Below are 23,226 nucleotides of genomic sequence, written 5' to 3' on the forward strand. Positions count from 1 at the left end.
CATCCATCTATCTATCTATCTATCTCTTTATCTATATGTCTGTCTGTCTATCTATCTCTTTATCTATCTATCTATCTGTCTGTCTATCTATCTGTTCTCAGCTGAAGGGAGTCTGAAGGCAGTCAAGTTTCTTTTGTCTCCAAATGTTCACATTTTAATTCAGTATCTTATGTACACATTTGCCAGGACAAAACAAAACCAAGTACTTGCGGAGGCTTTCTACAGACATTCTAATGGCACAGAGCACATAAAAAAGGTTGCATGGCTTTTCACCTCCATCATGACATGTACCTGGAAAATAACATGTACAGTATGTGCGTCTGTCACATGGCTCCACCCAGTGGCAGAAAAGACCACGCCTGTTGAGCTGATGGCTTGAAACAAAAGCGCTTCGCAGACGACCATCCAGCTTCATGAGCAGCTTCAGCACAACATGGCGCTTAAAAAAGTGTTGTACTTTACAGTGCAATTCCTCTAAGCTACTGCTTTCCAAAAAGTGCTCATAAACAACTGACTTATAGTGAGAAAGAACCGTTAATTGAAAAAAGACTTAAATATAAAAATGATGCCCTTGACTTGCATATGTCTAACAGTTAATACCAGGGGAGAAGTTGCCCGTTCTCAAAGCACAATCATTAAGGACACTCAGCATGTAAAATATACATTTTCTTTAAATACCTTTTATAAAAAAATCAAGTAAAAAAGCAGCATTGTGTCTAACGTAACTCAATAAAGGAGACTTTGGTAAACAAAAGCTATTGCTGAGGCATCTCTATGTACAGCAGATCCCAGAGCCCGCGAGGCAGCATATATAGTGATCCGAGCACAAGCTGGAAGCGGCAGCTGACATGGCAACCTTATATTTTCTGCTGGACAAAGGTCTCCAGCTTGATGATGATCCGTGCGGTACATTCCATCACCCTCATGGCCACCTCCGAGGTAAATCTGTCGTTGGGGATCTGAGGGAAGGGCAGGAGGTCGGGGTAGCGAGTTCGCAGGCTGTCCACGCCGTATCCGTCCAGGATCTGGACATCGCTGGCCAGTCCCGACAGCTGGGAGCTGTACTCTTCCACTTTCTGGGCGAGAGCAGTGGGTTTCACGTCTTTATCCGACTTTCCTCTCACGGCGTAGTCCGCCGCGATCAGCGCCAGTTTGGTAGCAAGGTAGCATTTGAAGCAGACCCATTCGTTGGCATTTTTATGCAGATCGTTTCTGGCGGCAGAGTAGTTGGCCCTGGCCTGTCTGAGCCACCGCCGAGCTTCCACCGGGTTCCCAACCGTCTTGAAAGTCGGGGGCACGAAGAAGCGCTGCGAGTGCGACGAGCCAGCGTAGCTGCTGTGATGCTCCCGAAACTGTTGCCTCTCTGACTTGTGGCTCGTTGCTTCTTGGTTCCACGAGGAGTAGAACCTTTGGAATGAGAACTTCTCTGACTGGAAACGTGCTGATGAGGAGGAGTAGGACCTGCGCGAGGCTCTGTCCATGTTCTGCTGATCCAAAGACTGCTTTTCCATCCTGTTGATCTCGTTCTGCAGGTGCTTGAAGACTTCAGTGGCAATTTCCAGATTCTCGGCATTCTTGTCCGGGTGCCATTTCAAGTACAGACGCCGCATGATCTTCTTCCTCTCTGTGTCATTAAGCTTCCACGCTTGCTCCACCACCAAGGTCACTTCTTTCAAGATATCGGGCAAGGCAGTGAGCTTGAGCTTTTTGGGCGTCTGGTTTTGCTGAGATGGCCTATGCTTTTCTTTATTCATGAAGAGAGGAGGAAGAGTTTGTTGAGCTGAAGTCCGGCACTCTGGACTGGTGGGAGTGGATGGAGCGCTGGTGTCTCGCACATGACTACTTTCATCCTGCCTTGAGAATTTGTACAGGTCAAGGGAGCTGACTATTTTGTACTCGCTGTAACCGATGTCAATCTGGAAGCACTTTCCGAGAAAAGTGGTGGTTTCTTCTCCCTCTCTGTCGACCTCCTGAACGATAATGGCGTACGTGTAAGTGGGCTGATAGGAGCCGTATATGTCGCCGCCTTCAGAGTCCACCAGATACCCGACATATTCGCCCGGATAAAACACATTGGTTGGATCCATGAGCAGGGTGTGATGTATCTCGGCTGGAATCGGGGTTCCAGGGAGCGGCAACTCCAGTTTTGAAGGTTCAGTGGCGTCGTATTTTACTCCGAGATTGTCCAACTTCTCTGTGATCCTGTAGATGTCATTGCAGCCCAACATGGCGATAAGGTAGGAGGTGTCCGATATCAAATTGTCAGTGGCAGATTTCAGCGTCATAGCAAGGGCCAACAAGAAATTAATGTCCTTGCTGTCGGAATGTTGGATGTAGAGGTGAATGACAGCCGTGCCGTACCTCTTGAGGAAGGCGAGCGTTTCACTGCGGCTGTGCGCGATCGGACTGCATCCTTTGACTCTCAGCGTCGTTTGCAGCTTCTCGAAACAAGAGACCTTGAGCCCTTCACAGAGAGCTTTGCAAAGACGAATGGCTTTCTCTTCGTTTACCAGATAGGCATTGTCGTTTTCGTGTTTCATGATTCTTATGAGTCCTGTGATGAACTGCTCAGACGACAGCAGAAGCTGGAGGCGACCCTGGAGCGAACACAAAGCCCCAAACTGGCACATTTTCGGAGAGTCTTCATCAAGCTGTTCCTCAAGGAGGCTGCTCAAGAGTTTTGGCCTCAGTTTCTGTGGAAGCAGCATGATCAGCTTCGTGTGGAAGGCGTGGTCTTTGCCTAGGTAGCACTGGCTCATGTCCACCAGCATCTGAACCCCAATGTTACCCTGAATCCGGCTCTTGTAGTGCGGGGCGTCATCAAACACCAAGCTGCTGGACTTTGCTAAGCGACCATCGTGACTTGGCAGGTAAAAGGACAAATCTCGGAGGCTTTCAAGGTCTTTGCGGATTTCCACTGGCTCATTGTGAAGGGACTTGAACAGTCCAGAAACCACTCTTTTCACAGTTCTCATTTCATTTGGGTCCAGGTGCTTTCCTTCTGAGATTCTAAAAATTCGCCAGAGCACCTCCACGTATTGTTTTGTGGAAACGACGTCCTCTGTACCCAGCAGTTTAAAGAGCTGGTGAAAGGTACCAAGCTCAAGAGGTAGCTTGTACAAGTATGGCTTGAAGTCAGACTCATTATCCAAATTGATGACAACCTCTTCAGGTTTCAGCAGTTTCCATCCATCCTCCACCATGACAAAGGCCACGCCCCGAAGCTGATGACGAAACTCCCGTTTTTCTGCATTCAGGAACTCATACGTGGACCTCAGAACTTTGTTCCTGGTTTTAACCATCTCGTCGTCAGGACTGGAAATGTTGCATATATTTCTGCAGTTGTTGATGACCTTCTCTAACGGTGGATCTAGATTCACACCCAACATTTCCATCACTTGGTCCAGTTGCTCCTGTCCAGGAAGTGGACTGCACTTCTGGTCGCTGATGCTCGATGGTGTCGCTTTTTCGGGCAGAATCGGACAAGCAGTCCAGAGCAAGTGAATCACATCCGTCTGTTTGAATTTGGGATTGACTTGGGACCCACTGAAACGAATAAGTGGAAGAGTGCCACCCGACTCTTGGTACTGCGAATGCAGCTTAATCAGCTCTTTAGGGGCTCGTTCAGGACACAGGAACGGTACCATTGAGAGCTCTTTGAGAAAAGAACCCGAGAAAAGGTCTGTCCTCTCGTTGAAAATATGATTCAAGAGAACCTCAACGACATTTTGCAACTTGTCTTTGGTCCAGGACTCTGTTTGTGATTTGATACTAACCTCCTTCGCAAACTGGAGAACCTGCTGCTGGGACACTTCATGTTTTAAACCAATATTTCTCAGAAAGGTTATCCATGAGGCGAGAGAGAGCGTGCCATTTTTGGGCTTTGAAACTTGTTCCACTTTCTTAAAAAAGTCGCTCGGTATGAATGACTTTGCTGGCAGCATAACTTCAAACACCTTCTCCGTTTCGTCAAAGAAGAACTTGGCTGGCCTCAGTCTGTTGGACTGGTCATAGATAAAAGCCAGTCCCTTCAGTTTTTCAAACAGCTGCTCCTTCATTGTACCTGGCTCCTCAATTGACAAAAGCCTCTCTTTCAAATAGACCACATGCTCAGTTTTGGCATCATGGGAAAGGTTGTCAAACTTGGGAAGGAGGTGATGGAAGTACAATTCCAAATCATCGATGGGAACACAGCCAAGAAAGTTGTACAGGTCTCGAAGCTGCGGATTGTCAAGCAGGAAGGCAAATGACGTTGTGTGAGCCCATTTGTCGATGTCAGCAGTTGGAATGCTTTTCGCAAGGACGTAGTTTGTTCCATAAGCAGCGATGCCAACATACTTCCCACTTACTAATTTAAAGCATGGGAGGAGTTTGATGGTCCTTGCGTCTTGTTGCGTCAGGACTGCGAGGTTGGAGTTGAAGTACAGCAGGAGAGCTTCAAAGTCTTTGTCAGTCAGGTTTGCTGTTTTCATTGTGGAGGTCTGAATCATGTACTCAAGGGCTGTTAAGACGCTCGATGGATTTTCAATGTTGGCAGTGTGTTGGGCGAGAAACTGCAGGATTGGATTCTCTTTGACACATATCTTGTTGACCGACAGTTGGATGCATCCTGCTTTCATTAGGGTATGGAACACCTTGTCGTTCTGGCCTTGAGGGAATATGGCTATGTTCAATAAGCTTAGAGGCAAAAGCACATCATGCTCAGGGACGATGAGTTTGTCCCTCGCCATGAACTTTATCCCGGGTATCAAGGCCCAGTCCTTCAGGATGTCCAGCACTGTGTCAAAAGTGGGTTTCATCTCCACTTGATCTTCCTTGAAAGCCACGTTCTCGCTGACAAAGGTCCAAACATTTTTCAACCAGGACTCACTGGCGAAGGTTTCTCGCCACCTCACAGGGATCTTCGTCCGATACTCTCGCGGCAGAACTGATCCCAGCAGTTCACCAAAGCCGCTGATATCGAAGACCTTGGCAGCTCCTGTCTTCAGCAGGATGTTGCTGTACTTGATGTACATTGTGTTCATGAACATTTCCTTTCTCTGTGAGATCAGCTCATGGTGCGTGGTTAAAAACTTTGGCCTCTTGGAGTCAAAAACCTGAAGCATGTTGTCCATGGTGATCAGAAGAGGCAAGCCGTCGATGACTGTTGTGTCCTCTTCTATGTCCTTAAAACAGTAGTCAACCATGAGCTTCAGGTGATGAACAAGTTTGTAGTTTGACTGTGGAAGGCGGCATGGAAGCTTTCCGACATGACAGGAGGTGTCTGACGAGGAGAATGTGTGAAGGAAGGTGCGGACATCGCTTGGCGTCACATAGCTGACGGGTATCCCTGCGTCTTCCAGACACAGGTAGATATTTGCGGTCTCATCACAGCTATGAACAAGATTAAACCCGATATCTAGCAGCAATGTTTTTAGTCGGTAAACATTTTCAGCCACAGACTTTCTTGAGGTCATATTGTATTCTATGTTTTTCAGATGCTGCAGCTCATCTTGGAGCAGGTTGTCGAAATAGGCCCTGCCTTTGCCGGCGGTGGAGGTGTTCACCCAGGAGATGTAAATGACTGAGTTCACCGAGTGCATTTCGGAGTTCTCTGGATGTGGCGCCCTGACCACCGGTATCACTCTCTTCAAGTCAGCATGAACACAGCTGTACACTGCTTTCACCAGACAGTACCAGTCTGGCTGCACGTCCAACCGGTTCGCAGGGAAGAAAGACAGAAACTTTCTCAAGGTGTCTTTAACAACATGAAGTGGGGTTCCTTGTATGACACTCATGGTGGGGTCTGGACCTGGGAAGCTTCGCCTCTTGACCTGGAGTAACAACTCCACACATGCAGGAGCGATCAACGACGTCATCAGATTGTTGTTCCAGTCACTCCTGACCCCCACGCCGTTGTCGTCTCTCCACAGGTTTCTTCGTGCAGAATCCAAGACAAAGTGCCCGTTGACATGAAAGGGAAGGCCCGTCTCTAGTGCCAGAGGTAAAAAGCAGAAGGCTCGGTGAGGCTTTCTGTAGTTGTGACTGACGCAAGCAGCCACCCCTCCTCTGGGAAACAGGGTTATGTCTTCGTTCTTGTGGGCAGAGATGACACTTTTGGAGACTTTCTCCATGTTGGGAAAGCCAGATCTGTTGCAGATCATCCACGTCGTCAAATTCCCGTCGGTGTCGCCAATATCCATCGTGTAGGTGATTTGCTGAACTGGGATCGATGTCAGGGGCTTCTTTTTGGTCACGCTGTCGATGACCGATGCGTGGAACTGTTTGCGTTTTAACCGATCGCCGTCCGATATCTTCGCTGTGACAGAGTAGAGCACTTTAAGCTCTCCTGTTGCGGTTTCAATTTCACAGATTGATATTTTTTCCATGTGGTTCAGGAACATCAGAAGCTCCGCACCATCGGTTTTGAGCTTATCAAGAAGGCTTTGAACCATTCGGTCTGAGGCAGGCACTGAACTGATTTCTGATGTTTTTGCCATGTCTTTGGAGCGAATGGGAAACCGAAACATTGTGCTTCTCTCTAACTTGAAATGTCCTCCTAAGTACAGATTCAGAACATCGGAAAACTGAGATCGGAAGTCAGAGTCCAGATCTCTGAACATCCTCCCAGGGCTTGTGGAAGTTGCTCCAGGCGCGTACTGCGCGTGGGGGTCAAAGATGCACAAGATGTCATTGTTTGATATGAAGGAGGGACAGTCAGTGATGTGGTAAACAGAGTTGAATCCAATGCCATACTGACCAGTTTTCCCTGGATTGGCCTCTTTCGTCCCCCTTCCAAGGTTCTGTATACCTCTAACATCGTCCTCTGTGAAAGGCTGATTGTTGTACACGCAGAGAGCTGGACCTTGCATTGGAACCCATTTATCATCAAATATTCTGTCTGCAGGATGAGTCCTGGCGTCGAAGACAAAATATATCTCAGTAGCTTTAGCGTCATCTGCATTTTGAAGCAGCTCTTTCAGCATCTCCTTCTCCGACGGATAGGCGTTCAGGATGCTCTTGATTCTGCTTGTCAGTTTTTCTTTTTGGCCAAACTCACTTCCGAGTTGAGTGAAACAGATATTGGACGCATATCGCTCCAGTGCTTTGTGGCGCTTTGGAACTGCTCCCAGTTTCACTGCAACCTCTCTCGGAATATCGGCATGGCAGTATTTTACGGAACCGTCCCTCACTTTGATCCAGGGGCAGTCATTGTAGCACAGCGAGTTTGACGGCAGCAAAGTCAGGTTGGAATCTGGCAGCAGAATCCCGCTGTAGTTTTCAAGGCAAAAGTCTTGGGTTTTGTCTCGGATTAAGCTCCATATTCCCTCACTGATGATTCTGCGACACAGCTGGAAATTCTCCTCTGAAAGACCCCTTCTTCCACATTCTTGTTTGACAAATCCAAGAACCTCTGAAAAGTTTTCCACTGAGAAACTGGCCTTTACTCCAACTGTTTGGAAAAGCTCACAACAGCTGTTTCTGTACTTGTTAGGGAGCTGGTAAAGGTGTGGAGCGGCGTCAAAGTTCAGATGGAAGGCAACTTTAGAAGGATTGACGTACGTGTTTTCCACTAAGACTGAATTGAACTCTCGAAGTCGCTCTGTGATTTGCGCCTTTGCATCCTCATCTTGCAGCATCTCTTCGTGCAGAAACTTGTAACAGGCATTTGTAATATTTTCTTGATACATCGTGACACCGTCGAATGACTGCGACAGTTTTTTCAGTTGGCTGATCACAAGCAGAACCGAAGGCTTCTTTATAAGACCGAGACAGTCTTTCACGGCTAAGGACGCCGCGCCGCAGCCTTTAAACGAAGGGGAGTTCTCATTCAGGATTGCCTTCATTAGACACACCGTGTCTTGATGTTCAGTCGTAAAGAGGTCTCTTGCACAAAACATCGTAGCCGGGGAAAAGTTGTTTCCATACCAGGGGAGTGAAAAACCAGCAGGTCTGGTAAGAAAGGGAAGGAACTTAATTTCCTCTAACTCCTCCAGGAGCTCGGCAGGAGGAGGGTCTTTCATCTTCAGCTTTTCATCTATGAGACTGAGCAGTATGCTACTGCGAAAACATGCAGCCATGTGGTCATTTTCATTAAGCCCAGCAACAGATTTGGCACGTTCACTCAAATCTTCCCATGAGAGATCGTCCTTTACCATGCCCAACTGTACCAGCTTCACAAGGCAAACCGGATTTAAGTAGTCTCTTGCCGTTCCCTCGGGAAACCTGCCGTCTTCAGTGTTGTACAGTTTGGCCACTCTTCCCTCTGGGTGAATTAATCTGGACGGTAACACCAACTCCTTCCGGGGCCCAGAACACGGAATGCAGGGAGTTTCTCTGAGAATGAAGGAGAACTCATCGAGTTTTTCATTCAGGACGTAATGCATCAGGGGGTCCCGAAGCTCTTGATCAATTTCCTGGATGTGAGGGAAAAAGATGTCTGAGAAAAACTGCCTCTCTGTCAGGGTGTTTTCCATTAGTTTGGCCTTGCAGCCGGCGTCGTCGAAGCCTTCCTTCACCCACTCCGGAAGCTCGACAGCGCAGAGATCATGTGAACCACTCTTCAGGTATTTCAGGAAGATCTTGAAAGACGCTGATCCAATATCTGGTCTACACAGCAAGGCATCGTCGAGAAACCTGACATGTTTGATGGAGACCCAGGTTTTACCGTCTGAAAAAACCCTGGCCTGCTCACTGTCCCCTCCTTTTGCGATCTCTTGGTAGACACCCTGGCTGACCAACGTGAAGTCATCGTGCACCTGACTTGGATCGGGCCATGCCGCGTAGTAGCAGTAGTCATGTAATTCGCCACTTTCAGCCATTGCACGGAGCATGGAGAGAGCTGCTAGATAGGCTTGAACAATCACGTGTCTCATGAACACTGAATTCCACTGCCCTTTGGTGTCAGTCTTCCAAATCTCTTTTCGGTTTGAGGTGACAGCAAAACAGCCATTAATGTGGACTGGCAGACCTGTTTTGATCCGGAGAGGCAGGTAACAAAACACCTCACCGATGGGGTTAGGGGTGGCCTTCACCATCCACTTCCGGCTGTCTTCCTCTGTAAGAAGAACAGCCACTCCTCCACACGGCACAAGTCCCAGCCGCTTTCCACTCTCACTCAGGGAAAACTTCAGCGCTTCGTTTACATCCATGCAGGAGCAAATAAGCCAGTTGGTGGTCTCGACTGCTTTTTGTGGCATTTCGTCAGTTAGTCTTCGAGTCTGAACACCTTTGGCTGCCATTTCAAAGTACTGGTTTGGGTCTTCCTCTGAGCCTCTGAAGAGTGGGGAGTGAAGGTCAACAATTCGCTTGAAAACATTGTGGAACTCCTCCACCACCACACGGATGATGCAGCCTGACTTGGGCACATCGGCAGGAATCTTGTTGGTGCTTGACACCTTCTTCATCACCTTTGCTGCAGACTTGAGGATGCTGAGCGGCCCGTACGAGGCTTTGGAGGACCAAACGCTTTTGTTGATTGTGACAACATCTTGTGCTCCAGCTGGGTTGGCTTCCTCAAATTTCAGGTATTTCAGGACCATACATCCAACATGCTGGGTGAACAGAATGAACCGGTGGCCACAAATGCTGAACTCATCCACGAGGGAATAGATGTCAGTTGTGTTGTAGTACAGGCTGCTGAGTTCACTGACGGACGCCTCGTGCTCTGTTCTGAAGGGGAGTCGGAAGAGCGTGCCGTCGTATTTGTAGGGCAAATCTTGGGCGAGAGGGAGCTGGCAGTTGAATACGTTGATGAAAGGCTTGAATTGGTTTGGGAATTTTCTCAACCTTTTCTGTTGCTTGCTCCAGTTGATTTTGATGCCGGGGTTGGACTGGTCTCGAATGTGCTTGCTGATGTGGTTGATGTTGGGATCAAACATGATCATGAATTCCCTGCTCATGATGATGGGAATATCTGTGATGTGGTAAACTGAGTTGAAACCCAAGCCAAACTTCCCCACTTTGTCAGCTTCGCTCCGCTTTACAGAGCCCCCCAACCTTGTGATGTTCAGGAAGTCCGTGTCTGTAAATACAGAGTTGTTAAAAGACCAGAGCGAGGGGCCGTGACATGCCATCATCCCGGGGTCAAGAAGGTTCTCTCTGATGTCCGTGTTCTTTCTCATGTCAATCAGGAAGCTGCATTCTGTTGCACTTGCGTCGTCGGCATTCTGCAGCAGTTCCTTAAAAATATCGGCCACAGAAGGATACTCCTCCAGAATGTTCTTGATTCGCACAGTCAGGGGTTCACGTTGTCCAGACTGCTCAAAGCCCAGGTTCTCCGGGTTTATCAGCCTGGTGCTCAAGCACGGAACTTTCAGCCACTCTGCAGTTTTCATGGGAATGTCGTCATGGACCAAAATGATGGGCTCTGAAGAGTCTTCAAGCAAGTCATTCAGGTCATCCACCTTGATGTCACAGTACGTGCATTCATGAATAGGTTTCATTGAGAGCTTGTTTGGATCCTTGTAGCAGTAAATAGGCACATGCATGTCAGTCTCCACTTGGATTTGGTTTTTGTAAAGCCACCTCAGGGAGTTGATCAAAATCAAGACGTCACGTTTGCTGTCCTCCTTTGTGACTTCCTTGGTACAGTTTTCTTGGATAGTACTGATGACTTCAAACACATGGCTGGGTGCGACTTCTTCCACCGAACCACTGGACTTGAAGAGTTTATGGAACTTTCTCATGGTCTTAGGAAGGGAGTGAAGGTAAGGCTGTAGGTCCAGGTCAGGGAGGGGTTTGAGGACCGTTTTGCCCGGCGAGGCGAACGTCTTCCCGGTCCAAACCCACTCGAAGGGTAAGGATTTCATGGCTTCTCTCGCCTCCTCCAGGTGGGCTTGCATGAAGTTGTAGATCTCAAACAGGATCTGCTGGAACTGATACCAGTCCTCTGTGTTGAACGCTTGAGACTTATGCCAGTCATTGACTGCCTTGAGATGCTGGAGCACTTGATCCACATGTGGCACCGCCGTTAGCTTCAACGCCTTCTTCATACCTGCAGATGTGTGTTGGACCACAGCAACGGACGAGCCAACCAGCACAGCATGGGATATATCGCACATGTCAGACAAGGAGCAAATATTTAAAGAGTCCCCGACCCAGGCAAGAGATTTGGGATACGTCGGTGGTCTTTCTTTGCAGGCAGGAACCCATTTCCATTTGAGCAAGGACGCTTGGGCAGCGGAGGACTTCACCAGCTTGGTCTGTTTGTTGAGGATCTGCAGCAGTGTTTTGGCTTTCTCAATGATGGGTTCCCAGTGGGGTTTGCTGCTGCCTTGCAACTCCTCAATCTTCTTAGCCACCTGAAGGACATCTTTTTCACTCAGCTGGACTTCGTTTCTCAGGCCCAGCTGTCTCAGTGAGTGAAGGATGTCGGGGGAGGAAGTGAATGCACTTGAAGGAAATCTGCTTTCTTCTTCCATGTAAAATAAGTTCTGGAGAATCTTCAGCTCCGGATCGAAGAGCTCCGACGCTGTGACCAGCTTTCCACACGGCATCTGAATGAATTTGAGAGCAGCGAGCCATCCAACCACGTTTGGGTTTTCACTCTTCAGAAAGCTTAGGTGCCTCAGGGCCCAGAGCGTTATTTGGGAAACCTCGTCCGTCGTATAAAATCCTCGCTCAATATCCTGGAGAATGAGCTTTACACATTCAGTTGTCTTCACTTGCTCCACATGTAGCAACTTGATCAGGCGAATGGACTCCTCATCAGAAGAACCGACAATGGTTTGGGATAGCTTTACGTCCGGTGGATACTTTGCCTGGTGATGTAAGGCTCTGGCGCCCCTCAGTGATGTAAATGCAGAGGTACCTTCAGGGTGGCTCCCGATTTTCTCAAAGATGGAAAGCTCCAGCAAGGTGTGCTTCTCCTTTTCTGAGACGCTGGATAGGCCTGAGAGGAAGCGTCTGAGGGCAAGCTTTTCTTTGACCGAGAAAGCCGAGACGTGGCTCGCCAAACGCTGCGTTGGTAAGCGACTCATAATCTGCAGCAGTGAATTGGGCGACGCAGCATGAATGTAATTCTTGAGAAGTGGATGCAGCAAACATGAATCCAGCCTTTTCATGACGACTGCACCAAGACGTTCCATGATGTCAAGAAGGTTTGTAGGAAGAGGGGTCTGTTCTTCATTCACAAGAACGATGGGGGATGGAGTTTTAAGACGCAGCAGCTGGACTTTATCCATGTTTTCCTCGAGTGGCACCAGTGGGATCAAAGGCAAGTCTTCAAAGGTGCTCAAGCTTTCAGCAAAATGTATGTACAGATGCTTCCAAATGGCCTTCAGCCAATAAATCGTCGGATGCCTTAACTCTCTGTTTCCAGGTTCCCATTGAACGATGAAGTCTCTAGCTGGCCAAGCTGTTGAGAGAACCTCCTTGATGAGTCGCGCTGAGCGTTCAGGGTTCAGCACTTGCAGTTGTGTGCAGGGTCGTCCTGTTGGAAAGACAGACATTTCCATGGTCAAGCTCGCTGACTCAACACAGCACGGTCAAATGCTGCACACCACAAGGCTCCGACCGTGTTTCCACAAGAGCTAGCTGACATGGTAATGCTGTAGAATGTATCAGGTTATGGCATATGTTCAGATTTTATTTAATAATAACGTGGTACTGCAGCCTCACTAGATGACCCTGACTGACCCCGGGTCAGAGGTGAACCAGGGTCCTTTCTGTCCAGCGTGTCTATGATATGGCTGTGCTGGTGTGGGTTTCCTCCTGCCAACTCTCCAAGGTCAAAAAGGCAGGTACAGGGTCTAAATACGAGTCTTGTTGCGGTCACTCAGTGTAACTCAATCCTGTGCTACTCTGGGGTAGCGGGAAGTGTTTCAGAGCTCTCGGTCTAAAAATGATGTGAGGTGTCACTGACATGTTTGATCAAATCCAAGCATTATAGAGCAGAGCACTGTCAGGAGCATATGGGAAAGAATGTCAGGTGAAAACGTACGACACAAACATACAGTTTAGATCAGCTGTTATAGGAAACAGTGCTCCTCTTCAGGGCTCAGTGAGTAGACGACGTGTTTGAGTGACAAGTTCACAAACGCACACATTAAAATGAGCAATACCTTCACTCCACAACGATCAAATGAATTCATTAGAATTGTCATTCAATGGTTGGAAACCCTCTTCAAGACTTGGACCCACAACAGCGCCACACGGCCAGTTAGTGCTGTATATCGTGAGCTAGAGTTGTTAGTCCTTAGATACGTGCTCCTTAGCTCCCATGCACAGATTCAGATGGAGCAATACTGAGCAGACGTCAGCGTACCTACCTGAACACCCCCAAAGATACTGTTGCACTGTAATGCAAGTCAAGAGGTGTCATGTTATCGTCAATACGATGTTTCCGACTTGTGCTAAACTCTCCCCTTCTGCGACATGTTTCAGATATTGGATGAATTCTACGAGCATTGGAATATTCAAGGTTTTGAGTTACCTCTGCTTTTGGCAGCAGTCTTCAATGTCTCCATCACTGAGGGTTTGATGGTCTCCAACACAAAGCGGCCTTCCAGTCCTGGGTATAAGGACCTGTGGAGGCAGAAACCGTTGAACAGAAACTGCTAGAATGTAGCACAGTTTTAAGCAGAAGCAACAGACAGCATGAGCTTAAAAAAGGGAGAGTCAGCGCATAAGCACCAAGTTCATAGAAACACAAATCAATCAAACAACCTCTATGGCTCACGGCACAAGTTCCCCGACGTGGCTGCTGGAACCACAGCGCTCTGACCACGGCGGCTGTTAGCTTAGTAGCAAAGCACTAGCAATGTCACCTGGCAACTTTGAAACTAGTCAAATGAATAACAACACACTTCAGTCACAGTGAAGCTTCGTTTGCTGTGTACTACAAAGTTTGGAAAGCCACTTTAGATCAGAAAAGCGCGTGAGCTGCAGCAGCATGAAGCCATACGTGAGAGTGAGCAACCTTCAACGTCCACGTGCACCAACAGACCACTGCCAAAGACGGTCCTTGTCCAAGGCAGCTATTATGGACAGTATAATGCTTCCAAACAATCACTACGTCTGTTACAGTTAGGTCGACTCCCCATGACCAAAGTCTTGCGTAAGAAATCAGATCCTCCTTTGTTACACTTCAGACTGGCAAACACATTTAAACTGTTAATAAACTAAGTACCTGCTACCTGTACCTGGTTCTATTTACTTAATCAAAAGTCAAGCCTTCATATATATTTTGTTTGAATGAATGAATGTTTAAATGTGTGAGTTTTGCATAAACATATAAAAGTTGGACAAAACTGTAGACATTTAGCTCGTGGTAAGGAAAATAATCATTATAAAAACATGTCTTTTTTTGTTTGTTTTTTTAATGAATCAGAGTCAGCTGAGTAAAACAGCTGCCCAGGAGACTCCTGCATCTGAAAGTGTTACGGTGGCAACAGCCAGTGAGTTCATCTCTGTTAACGTTTCTTATTTGACTCAGATGTTTGTTTTAATAAAAAGTTATTTTTGTACAAACAGATGTTTACAGCTTGTTTTTTTTACCAAGCAAGTTGTAAAGTCAGTCGTGGACGCGGCGTGTCTGGAGGGGAATGTGCTGGGGGTGGGGTTATGTCCTGAGGGCGTGGCTTTGGACGCCCAGTCTCCAAGACATTAATCCGTGCTTAATAATAAATAACAACTGGGCAATATCGTGCTTTAAATCTGACCTGCAGAACTCTTCAGAGGCAATATATATGGCGTCCTTCTCCGTCACGGACGATGAAAAGGCTGTGAAAGTCTCATCTTGCAGCGGCAGCAGCTCCAGCCCGATCAGATCACTGTAGTTGCTGTCACTCAGCACAAACTCCAGCAGCCGCAGCTTCTCCTGCGCAGAGCCTCTGTGTTTGTGTTTCCTGATCACCTGCCTCAGCAAGGCAGGCGTCACCCTCCTCGCCTCGGTGCCTTCGGGAGTCATGTAGGCCTCCAGCACCGAGTCCACAGCAGCAGGCACCTTGGCCAGCTGCAGTCCTGAGCATTGGAGGTAGTTGATGACCGTCTCCGAAGTGTCGTCATCGCCGTCCAGGTCGGAAAACACCGCCTGCTCCGCCTTCACCCAACTCTCAGCGAGGGAGTAGATGACGGCTTGCTGGAGCAGGAGGTGGAAAAGTGGCTGAAGGGCTGGTTTCCAGCGGGACCTGACTCGCCGCGGCTCCGGCCAGGCAGCGTAGGTCCCCTCAGGGCACAAAACGAAGTCTTGGTCCTTTTTTGTTTGCACCCTTCGGATGGCGTCGCTGATGAGCGCGCTGTAGGCCTGCGGGATGACGTTGAGCATCAGCAGCTCGTTCCACACGGCGGCCGGGTCCCTCCACTGGTCCACCTCGCGCCACTTGATACTGCGGCGGTTGTCCGTGAGGCCGAAGAAGCCACTGACATGGACGGGGAGTCCTGTTTCGCTCTCCTCTCCGGGGGGGAGGGGAAGAAAGCAAAAAGCTCGACCTGAGAAATCACTTTTGTCTTCGGCGTGAAGCGGCGTGAGCGGCAGCGCGATGCCAACGCAGGGCATGAACCTCAAGTCATCGGCAAGAGAGTCTAACTGCGTGCACATTCCTCGGCCTCCGACTCCGTTGCAGACCAGCCAGGTGGTCCTCTGAGCGTCTCTCGTGGTTTCATCCTGAGTCTCCACGCTGACCTGGTAGGTGACGCACGTGATGGCAGAGCTGAGAACACAGTTGTTGTAACGGTCGATGGCCTTGCCCAGCGTCTTCAGCGAGTTGGGCCTCTCTAGCTTGTCGTCGGGATTCGCGTGGGCCGTCACCTGGAACAGCATCCGTTCAGTGCCGTCAGACTCGCGCAGGTGCAGCGAGATCCTGGCGACGCTCTTCAGGAAGAGCAGAACTGTATCTGCGTCGGCTTTGAAAGACTCAAACAGCTCCAAGATCTTTTCTTTGTTGTAGATGTTGCTGCTGAGCTGCGTGGGAGACATCCGGAGCGGGAAGCGGAACAAGGTCCCAGGAAAGCTACCACTCCTCATCGTTTCCTCAGAAATGCCAAAGAGTCCAACATACGGAGCAAACTGATCCGCCAGCTCTGAGATCTCCTTCATGTCTGTCCTCAGGTTCCAGCACTGGCCAGACTCATTCACTCCAAACAGCGTCTGGTGAGGGTCCAACATGGCAATCTGATCCCCACTGAAAATACTGGGCACATCTGAGGGAGCAAAGAAAACAGCAGTCAAAAAATATTCAAGATATTTGTAAGAAGGCAGGGCTTTAGCTGGGCCGTACCCGAAATGTGGTAGACAGAGTTAAATCCGATCCCAAATCGTCCAATTTTCAGAGGGTCGTCTCTCTTTCTGCTCCTTGCAATCTCCTGGATGCCATTCCAGTCCTCAGCGGTGAAGACCGCGTCGTTGTAGACATACAAAGCCGGTCCTGCGACACACGAGTCCATGTTAGCCTTGAACAAAGTGACAAGCTCACAGCTTCAGTAAGACAAACTGGTGCCTTGTGATGGAGGAATCAACACATGGTTGGACGACTGCTTTCTCTTCCTGAGCTTTTCCATCTGACATCACTAAACCTAATGTTGTCTTCAGGTCGCTTTGACTCGGGAGGAAAAAAGGCAAAAATAATTGGTTAAAATATTGTTCTGTTTTGGGTCATTTGTAAGGTTTCAAAATCTGGCATCATTAACACAGGATATATTACATAACTGAGACTTTCAGACATTTAACAAACATGTTTTGAAAACCAAGGGTTGTGTTGTATTGACCAAGAGTGAAGGCTCAGCTGAGAGCAGCTGCGTCAGGATCTTAAGAAGGACAAAGGCCTGTGTGTTGGGCGACGGCGGCTTGATCTTCTGACCTGCAGATCAACCCTGATCGCAGAGCTGAAGCGCTCACTAAGAACTCACCTTGATGCTGAGCCATGTCAGGTGACCACAGGGACTCCACCCCGAACTCTGTCTCATCGAACATGAACTTGACTTCAGTGGCCCCGGCGTCCTCTGCGTTCTGGATCAGCTCCTGTCCAGCAAACACAGGAAACAGAATGTGAAGATGCTTCTCAAAAATCTGATCCCAAACTGTTGTGTTCTGTCATGACAGGTACAAGCTTGGAGCTCATTGTGAGAACAAGGTTCACCTTCAGAATTTGACCACCTTCCGGGTACCTCCTGAGAATGTCCTTCAGGAACTCCACCAGCGGCGGCGTAGTTTGTCCAAATCTCCCTGGAAAGGTAGTTGCACTTCCTTACTAATGCTGGAGAGACATTTAAGATCTGCAGGTGAGTCAATCCGACCTCCTCCTCTGAGACCCCGCCCCTCCAGAGTCACTGATATTTCAGGACTTCCTGGGGCCGCCAGCGACCCAACCACTGTCCGGTCGTGGAGCTGCAAAGGCAATGAGTTTGAGAAATGGAATGTTTTTAAAGAAAACATTTTGACACACAAAGTTAGAACTGCTTTTCACACCAAAATAGTAGCAATGTTTTGCTTCCCACTAACTGAAGTCATCACAGAGCATCAACAACAGAACAAATCCTGGATTTAATCTTTGCTGAATATGTTCCACAAATCACGGCCCGACACCTGAACCCCCCTCTTGTTCTCGCAGGTCATCAGTTTCTGCCAAAAGCTTAAATGACTTGTGAGAATCGATGAAGCAGGGAGGCCGAGGCTCCACAGTGGATCCAGCTGCTGGTGCCGGACATGTCAAGGTGACTCGGCGATCCTCTGCTCTCAGCAGTTCTCTCACGCGAACACGCTGCCAGCCACTGCTGCTGCACGGCGCTCTGCTCAGACAGCTTTCACAGCAGCAACACTGGAAACCTCTTCTGCTCGTACCTCACTTCTCACATTGGTATTCTGGGGCAGCAGCAGGAAGTTTCAAATGAAGGATCCTCTACATTATTGTGGCTCACGTTTCAATATATAGATTCAGCCGTTCTGAGGGTGGACTGTATACATTCATTATAGCTTCAGCTCACAGCTTCCTCTTCAAATAATGTGGGTTTTTTGTTTGAAATTTGGGAATAAAAAATCAGTGAACTGGATTTAACTGAGTCACAGCTCCCTGATCAGCATTAGCCGGACGCTACTCTCACATCACACAATGCCCTCTGAAATAATCATAACAACACAGAGCTGTGTGGGATTACGTTCCACTTATTTTTGCATGTAGGATCAGGTGGGGGGGGCTGCCAAGCTCGGACCACCTGCTTCTCTCACTCATATGAGCCCCAAGACACGAGGTCAAGCGGCCCTGAACTGAGGCGACCACCACAGATCCCTGCAGAGAGAAGCTCACCACGTCGCAGCACAGCATCTGTGAAGGTCCACACTATCGTGGGAATCAACCTTGAGTTCCAGTAGAGGAGACGTACACGTCAGAGTCTGGACTTAAAGCCTGACAGACAGTGGAAGAGTTTTGGACTGTCACCCGAACACGGGACCATTACACCAGGACGGTTCCTGCAGCTGGCAACCATCAGCCGCCATGGACCGCACAACGCGCCCCTCTGTGTTATCATCATGCTTCTGATTGGACATGACTGACCCATGGAACAGAACTATATATAGAAGGTGACAAAGAATAACGTCAACTTCAAATGTTTCAGTCAAGGCATCTAAAAAGTGATTTGCTTCCTGGTTGTGATGCTCCACACATGAATGAAGATCCTTTCAAACGTTTAGAGAACAAATACACACCATCTTGCCGTTGTGTGTCAGCTGTTGCTCTTTGACTGGCAGGTCTGTCTCTTCATAAAGTAGCTGCTTCACTTCTCCAACTGAGGTGGCAGCAGAGACCCGGAAAGACCTGGGGCCGATGTAGTCGTGCCTCACCGTCACCCGCGGCAACCTTGAAATATACAGGCAGGAAATTTGTTTTCAGACCTTCATAAAAATAAACCATGACCAGAACGGGATGATGTTTCAAATCATCATGAATCTCGGGAGATATTTCCTGTTGGTATAATGCTATGACTGTGGCATCCAAACATATGACCAGAGTTTTACCAATATATTTTAGGGTGGAACCGTGGCAGATGCTCAGTGACAGGCTAAGTATCATGCTAGAGTTTCAGCTAAGTGTCATTGATCCACTGGAAACATGAGACAGAGCCAGAGCTTCTTATTATTATTATTAATTTTTTTTTTTAAATAAAAACAAATAATTGATAATGCTTTTATTTATGTAATACCTTACAGACTCCGGTCACGAAATCTTACAATGATAATCAGAATAAGTGTGATAATAATGAAAGTTTAGTCTTTCATCTGTCATAATATCATTTGTATCAATACATTAGATTAAATGAATTCAAAAAGAAAAAAGACTATCTCCTCGTTCCTTTTAAACCTATTGTAATTGAGACACACGTTATTTCCTCTGTGCACTAGTGAAATGATCTTCAACTGTGTTCGCGGTTGACTTGTATCAGCAAATTCCTCGCGACAGCTCGAATGAACTGCTCGAAATGACACATCGGATCCCAGCTCATTGCCATGCACCAGGGTAATTACGGTAAATAGTCGCAGCAGAGTTCATCAGCCGCTTCATCACTGCGGACACGCTCAAACTGATCAGGCGTCACCAGCTCAAGCGGGGCTTTGCTGAGATTTCAGCGAGACTCTTACCAGAGGTGTGGGTTGTGGGCCATCTGTGCGCTGCTCCAGGTCCCGGGACACGCTCAACCGTGGGACTATCTCGTGCACCGGGCGCATGGAGGCTCCGCCCGAGGAAAGGCTGACACAAGGAGAGGAACCGTTATGCGCCTAAAGAGACCTGCGGAGCACCGTAAACGGCATCTTGTCATCGCCGTATTTAGCGACCGGTGAGTCTGTAGACAGGGAAAAAGGTGCACATGCAGAGGGAGTGTTTCGCCCCAGCTTTCTGCTCCGCGTCGGTGGGCCGGTGTGTTGCGAGCCTATTTAGGAGCGTGATCCGAGCCGAACCACTCACTTGTATCGCTCCAACGCGCTGTGTTGACGGCCCCGAGAAACAGACGACCCATGGCAACCGCCGTCCGACTACCTGCAGGAAACAATAGGACCCCGCTGGTGTAACACATGGACTCCTTCAAAGGCGATGTTCTAATAATAATGAATTAGTCTGCACAAGCTCAGCAGGTGGAGCAAGATGGTTCACTGCCGCTCACTTCCGCGTCGCCCGAGCTCCCGCGAGCGCCACTAAACACGCGTTGTTATAGCTGTCAACAAAAAACGTAGGCGCAAAAATTACGTTATGTACTTATATATGTGCCTGTCATTGCTTTCGTGTAAGTATGCCGAATTACAGTGGTGAGAATATGAGAGAGCGGTAGTTCTGCTTCGCACATGCGCAGTACCTCAAACTGATGCACATTCGCCTGACTTCAATATATTAAATTACACACGATAAAGGACAATATAGACGCTGAAATACATCATAAACAGACTGTTGTCGGCGAACTGTGAGTCACAAAACCCCTTTGCATCAATGTTCCTCCATCTTTTCTTAAAATAGCACATGTAGGTTTTGTGCGCGATACCAAACTGCATGAATCAGGGTAGATAAATACACGAGAATGACATGGTAGTAAACCAAGTGTTTAAACTGTGAGACTCTTTCAAGGGAAACTCCAACATCAGTGGTTGACTTGCTTTCATTGTTATTTTGGAGGTACAGTAGCACATATATGCGTCACACATGTATCAGAACATATAATTCTCGCGCATATTTAAATTCGTTTTTTGGGTTTATTGTGGAGAAAAGTGCCGACCCTGATTTGAAGTCATTATAGTGAATTGGTCAGGTAAACTGAAACTACAAAAGATGTTTCGTTGATGAATAATAATCTCGTTTATAACAAATTAAATCTACTTTTTAAAAATTCATATATATGAAAACTTGGAAAACTCGATTTGTCGTCCTCGATGACGTCGCCTTTCGTTGTGTTGCATTATGGGACTTGTAGTTACGCATTTCTTGGCCGCCACTACACTGCAGCATATGCGGACATATATATTTAACAACGGCAAAAAAAGCAAAAAAAAAAAAAAAAAGTATCACATCCAATTTATTAATGCAAATTAGAGAGTCGCTCACCATCGATGATGACATCGATCGATGTTCTGATTTCGACATAAAATGTGAACTCATTCCCTCAAGAATCAAGTCAATGATTCTACGAAGCATATTTTTTTAATTTTCTTTTACTAACTCGTTTGAATGATCGTATAATGGCAGCAGTAACCAACAATATCAGCGATTAGAGGAAGATAGATGCGTCAAATATCATCGTCATACATCGTCCAACTTACCCGAGTATCACGAGGTCAGGTTGGTTTCGGACTACAAGTCAGAGGGGAGCGTGTTTTGGAGGTGAATCCTGGTGCATAATCGCAGGCTCCTGATGTGTCGCCTCCGAGCTCCAACTCGTCCTGCCGCAGTGAGGAGAGGGAGGAGGAGAGTCATCAGGAAGCAGCCTGTGCCCGGCCACCAAGTGAACTGTAGATCCGTCTCTGGCTTGATCAGCAGCCTTGTTGCACTTGGGCTTCTTAACATGGGATCAAACAGACGGGCTGCCAGAGAGCTCCATCCAACAGTCGTGGGTATCTTGGGCAGTTTTTACAGGCAGCTCTCTTAAAGACACAGCAGCTTCGCCCAGAGGACTGACTCTCATTCTTCTCCTTCCCTCCATCACCGTCATTTCAACTCGGATTTTGAATGTCATTTTAAAGGCCGTTATTCAAACCCATTTTCAAAAATACAAACCATGGATGACCGTGGATGAGGCGAGGTCAGATGAGGTCAGACAGTCCAGGTGAGGATGTCAGGTGGGGGCGAGTTTGTCTTTAAACGAATGGGTGACATGACAAAAATGCATTGATTTCAACCACGTATTTATTGTTAGAACATTTTATATTAATTATAAACATATCATTCCGTACATGATACTTCTTATATCACACCAAATTAATCAAAACCTTCTGTCTGCTCATATGTGTGATAAGCCCCAAAAGCAGTGGCTCTTGGGAAGAAACATCTATGCAATGCCAATTCCAAGAGTAATAAAAGTTTAGATATGCTTGAAAACAGGCTCCATTGAGAGGTCAATTTATTAATTATTATCAATTCAGCAGTATTCGGAGTGCGCCATCTGAGCAACTGGAAGCTATGGAAATACTTCCGCCACTACATCATCCCTCCAGCAGGGGGAACCAGACGTTCAGTTTTCACTGCAGCTTCGCGCTGCAGCTGCTTTATCGAACTCTTAACCTCGGATAACGCGATGAACGTCCCCGTCTGCGGCCGTCACGCACGAACCCTAAACTGGAGACGGATGATAACTATAAATAGAATATGTGGAAACACTAGATAATAATATATTGCGAGGAATATGTTGTGTAACATTATGATTTATTAATGATCATTAACATTTTAACGGTATCAAAATATCGTAAAACGACATTGAAGTGTGGGGGAAAACAAGAAGAGAAACGTGCGGGATATTCTCAGTGAGAAGGATGTGATTTTCTAGAGTTGATAGCGGACATGTCTGGACATGTCGAGCAGCACTTGGCTACTTTTACTGCAGCGCTGAACTTCCGCCCTCTGATCCTCAGTTCAGAGTAGATGTTTTCCCTCTTTCATGGAAGTGTTGACTGATAGTTTTCTTATCACTGCGAATGTTCATCCTGTGACGAATCATAAATATCATTTTGCCTAACAAATCCTGTGTATTAGTGAGTCGAGGTCGGACAGGAGATGTGGAGGCTCTACTGTACGCTACTGATGTGCCAGTGTGAAGCCAGCAGCACAATGACGTACTTGACAGTGACCCCTCTTATCTCCGGCAGACACAAGTTCATGGAGACAGGCTAATCCTGGAACTGCTCACCAGCATCAGGACCTTCTTCAGATCAGAGGCCTCCTGCTATCTGAAGTTCAGCTTGGAGTGGAGCCTTAAACCCACGAGTGGCTTCCGTCCCGGAGCTGCCCCGCTGTGACCTTGTGTGACCCTGTGGGTGTGAACAACATCTTTAATAAGAGCTGTGAAAATTAAATGGTGCCCTCAGTTCTCCAGTGAAACTCTCTAGAGACGCAAGTGCCAGAAGCATCCAAACTGCCTGTAGCTCACCCTCAGACTGACCTGATGTCATCTGCAAAGCATCACTGGTCCTGCTGGACCAAGAAACAAAAAAACTAGGCATGAAATCATCATCATCATCTGGGTACAAGGCTAAAATATTATTTTGACACTATAGCCCACAGATGTGCGTGTGTTTCCTGCATGATGGTGATTTAAAGATATTTTTCATTTTAATTT

The 23,226-nt window shown here is 47.6% G+C and overlaps 1 protein-coding gene across 6 annotated transcripts; it reads right to left on the reverse strand.

Annotated features, from left to right (window-relative positions):
* Positions 1-145: 145 nt before the first annotated feature.
* sacs (sacsin molecular chaperone) lies at positions 146-21,534 on the reverse strand. Of its 6 annotated transcripts, XM_053872816.1 has the most exons (11): positions 21,218-21,534; positions 19,878-19,949; positions 19,553-19,661; positions 18,623-18,773; positions 17,215-17,305; positions 17,058-17,143; positions 16,828-16,939; positions 16,200-16,346; positions 14,643-16,122; positions 13,415-13,506; positions 146-12,412 (listed from the first exon to the last, which is right to left on the reverse strand). In XM_053872816.1, exons 3-11 carry the CDS (start codon positions 19,573-19,575, stop codon positions 858-860), a joined length of 13,737 nt encoding a protein of 4,578 aa, XP_053728791.1. In that variant the 5' UTR covers positions 19,576-19,661; positions 19,878-19,949; positions 21,218-21,534; the 3' UTR covers positions 146-857. The 6 variants fall into 6 exon arrangements, with proteins under 6 accessions (XP_053728791.1, XP_053728794.1, XP_053728792.1 ...); XM_053872819.1 differs by lacking the exon at positions 19,878-19,949; XM_053872817.1 differs by lacking the exon at positions 21,218-21,534 and having other exon boundaries at positions 19,878-20,925.
* Positions 21,535-23,226: the final 1,692 nt, after the last annotated feature.

This window comes from Synchiropus splendidus, chromosome 8 (genome assembly GCF_027744825.2).
Source record: "Synchiropus splendidus isolate RoL2022-P1 chromosome 8, RoL_Sspl_1.0, whole genome shotgun sequence".
NCBI classification, from domain to species: Eukaryota; Metazoa; Chordata; class Actinopteri; order Syngnathiformes; family Callionymidae; genus Synchiropus; species Synchiropus splendidus.